At 37.2% G+C, this 3,781-nt stretch overlaps 1 protein-coding gene across 1 annotated transcript in view; it reads right to left on the minus strand.

Annotated features, from left to right (window-relative positions):
* Window positions 1–2,677: 2,677 nt before the first annotated feature.
* Window positions 2,678–3,781, minus strand: part of LOC106806364 (uncharacterized monothiol glutaredoxin ycf64-like) — a 2,450-nt gene continuing 1,346 nt past the window's right edge. The window contains exon 2 of the mRNA XM_014808276.1: window positions 2,678–3,365. Coding sequence (XP_014663762.1) covers window positions 3,184–3,365 — 182 coding nt within the window. The 3' untranslated portion in view covers window positions 2,678–3,183. The remainder of the gene's footprint in view (window positions 3,366–3,781) is intronic.

Raw genomic sequence — 3,781 nt, forward strand, 5'->3', positions numbered from 1 at the left:
ATTAGAAAAAAATCGTTCAAAATGTGAAAAAAGTATGAAAATTGGTACACTTGCATACTTTTGTATGCTCTTTCATTTAAAGACAGGACACACATACGATCCAATTACAACTTCGGCCTCCATATTGAATTCAAAATGGCGGCCGAAAACGCCCTTGGATCACATGCATCACGTTGTTGTATGAAAGAGTAACCCAAATTACGTCTGTCAGTCAATTTTCAAGTCTGTACTCAGATTATTAACCGAGATATAGCTATTTTTTAAGAAATGACGGCGGCCATTTTTGAATTCAAGATGGCGGCCGAAAACGCCCTTGGATCACATGCATCACGTTGTTGTATGAAATAGTAACCCAAATTACGCGTGTCAGTCAATTTTCAAGTCTGTACGAAGATTATTAACCGAGATATGGCTATTTTTTAAGAAATGACGGCGGCCATTTTTGAATTCAAGATAGCGACCGAAGTTGTAATTGGATCGCGTGTGTCCTGTCTTTAAATGAAAGAGCATACAAAAGTATGCAAGTGTACCAATTTTCATACTTTTTTCACATTTTGAACGATTTTTTTCTAATCTACTGTACTACAATGCCAAATGATAAACATAGGCATTAATATGGGGACTACATGATATAGATTTTTGAATCTTAAAATTTCCTAATTCGTGTACTCTTGGTAATATATGCCATAACTCCTCAACAAAAATATTCTCTCTAAACATTTCATAATTTTACCATGAAAATGGGTAATGTGTGCTCAATATATATATTGTAAAACTGCATCATTACGTTTTAAACGTTTTATATTCTGCATAAGCAACTACATTATTATGTGTATATATATATACACGTATATATTCTTTTGGTTAAACCAACACTGTTTAGTGCAGTATCATGTTGTAAGTAGTTAGCTAATTAATTGATTTCAGTAAGTTTACATTGTAGTCAAGTATATTTTTCCAATTTGTATTAAAGGTGCCCTGCCTCGAACTTTCAAGCGGCAAATGTAAAATCAGGCAAAAACGAATTATATTTTAACATTGCACGTTTGTACTTGCCTATATATGTTTGATATCATAGGTAAAAGAAAATTGCTCAGGAATACGTTCATTCAAAGTTTTTGGACTACAAAGTAAAAGTGTCGGGTCAAATGTTTCAAACAGTGTTTATTTTGGCTGCTCTGCGGCGATGTTGTGACGCGTCTCTTGTTGCTATGCGGTGTTGCCAAGCGCTGAAGGTCATGAAGGCAGTATGTGCTCATAGATACCATACAACACTTGTTATATTAATATCTATTGCTGTGCTGGTTATACGTGACCTGCATCGACTCTTGCCGCCATGATACAGAACCACGGCGAAACGTGTTTTTCGAGTTGTTTTTTCGTTGAGCGAATATAGGGTTGATACATATTTTTAGTTTTATTTTCAAAGCTAACGTTCAGTTAAAGTGTAGTGAGTTATTTACTTACGTTTTTACAGTGGTTTGTCACAAAAATATGCATGGGCATGCATCTTTAAAATAAATTCAAGATCAGCCTGATAGCCTTTTAATTAAATCCTTTATTATGGATACAGTCTGCTATCCTTTACTTGTGATAGATAATAGTCATTAAAAGCACTTTATATAAAATACAGAGGAACCCTACAGAAAGACCATAGCATATTTTCAGAACCTATTTACATTATCATGTGCTTTTGTAAGGTAATATTCAGAGTGGCAACAATAAATCACAACTATAAACGTACATGTGCCAAATACAAAAAAATACCAAAGCGCCTGTGTGCTGAAGGTTACCAGAAAAACCTTCATTTTTGCTATCTATTTCACCAAGTATTCAATTGTAACTACCACTAACAATAGAGGCCAGCTTGTCACACACTGCAGAATTTAGCCAATTACATATGAGCATAACACAGGCTGTATAACACAGAGCTGCCATAGTGGAACTATGTTGCTAGTTCACACTGGAAACTATCAATCTTATCAGGAGTAGATAATAAGGAAGGAGTGTGACTTCTATAAACAAGGGAAATTCGTCATTTACTAGCTTTATAATACCTACGATTTACTCTGCGTAACTCATCCAACTTGAGCTCAAATCGTACACAGTACATTCGCCTAGCATTGTGCGAAATCGTTTCCTCGTATACACCCACAATCCGGAGATACAGACTAAAACGTACAACACGATTTTCCATTCTGTTGCCAGCAAACTCGATGCGTTCGGAGCCTTATTTGAAACAAAAGGCAGCTACTAACCACAGCTTGCTCTCTCGGCCAGGCATGCGGCTCGCAGGGAGATTGGAGCTGGAGCTGCTGCTGATTGCGGTGAACGTGCGTGCGTGGGGGCATACCAGCTTAGGCCGGTATGCCGGTATGTAGCTGTATGCCGGGTCAAAGGTTATCTCGCCGAGTGTTGCGTCGATGTCCAATCTCCCTCGAGCCACACCGACTGGCTGAGAGAGCAAGCTGTGGTTAGTTGCTGCCTTTTGTTTCAAATAAGGCTCCGAACGCATCGAGTTTGCTGGCAACAGAATGGAAAATCGTGTCGTACGTTTTAGTCTGTATCTCCGGATTGTGGGTGTATACGAGGAAACGATTTCGCACGATGCTAGGCGAATGTACTGTGTACGATTTGAGCTCAAGTTGGATGAGTTATGCCTAGTAAATCGTAGGTATTATAAGGCTAGTAAATGACAAATTTCCCTTGTTTATTGAAGTCACACTCCTTCCCTATTATCTACTCCTGATCTTATGATACACCACGTAACTACTCCAGAGAAAATACTTTTGTATTTGTAAATAATTTTGGAATTTTTAAATAATTAAATGAAGTGCAGTCTTTTATATAGATATTGTCAAAAGATTATACAGTGTCAGTGTTAAAAAAAACTATACTAACAGTTCCTTTGTAATGAGGTCAAATGCTGGCAGATCACAAATGTATGGGTATATAGGCATAGGCACCCACAAATCTGTAATAGATTGGCGGTAAAGAAGGAGAGTAGCAGATCTATTCCTAGGTTGCTAAAAAATAACTTGTGAGAGACCATATGCAACGTTGCCATGATGAGTCTTGGTATTTCTTATCTAAATACATACATAGTACTTTACATATTTATGCTGGCGTAATTATGTAGTGGTTAATTTGTCCAGCCATCTTAGCTACTAGTTATAGTTCGGTTTATTTCTTTTCCTCTTCATCCATAGCTTTGGTCAACAATGCAGACTGTATTCCTGCTTTTTGTAGCACGTTAATTAGCTCGCCATCTTGATGCATTTGAAGCATGATGTCACAGCCTCCAACAAACTCTCCTTTGATAAAGACCTGAGGAACTGTTGGCCAATTTGAGTATTCTTTTATGCCTGAAACAGAAAAAGAGGAAATCAGCCCATTGGGTTCAGCTGGCCATGAGCGGCTAACATATCCAATATAGGCATTGACTATTATACAAGTTTTGCTCATTGTAAAATTGGCACAAATCACCAAATTTTAGTTCAGAAGAAACATGAAATTTCCACTAGCCATATTGGTCTGCTGGACCATATCCATTCACAAAAAACCATCACACTATATGAGAATTATTAAATGGATACGCATGATATGTATATAATATAGAAATTTGTAGAGGAGTATTTAAACAGGACAAGTGTCTGTGATATTATTAGGTAAGCTCCAGTTTAGTAGTGACAGTGTGTGGTATCAACATATAGTAAACTAGTGAAACTGTATGATGCCTGAGTAACTGACAGTGATATCATGAGCCATTAGTAGTCTTTTC

The sequence above is a fragment of the Priapulus caudatus genome, unplaced genomic scaffold (genome assembly GCF_000485595.1).
Source record: "Priapulus caudatus unplaced genomic scaffold, Priapulus_caudatus-5.0.1 Scaffold156, whole genome shotgun sequence".
NCBI classification, from domain to species: domain Eukaryota; kingdom Metazoa; phylum Priapulida; class Priapulimorpha; order Priapulimorphida; family Priapulidae; genus Priapulus; species Priapulus caudatus.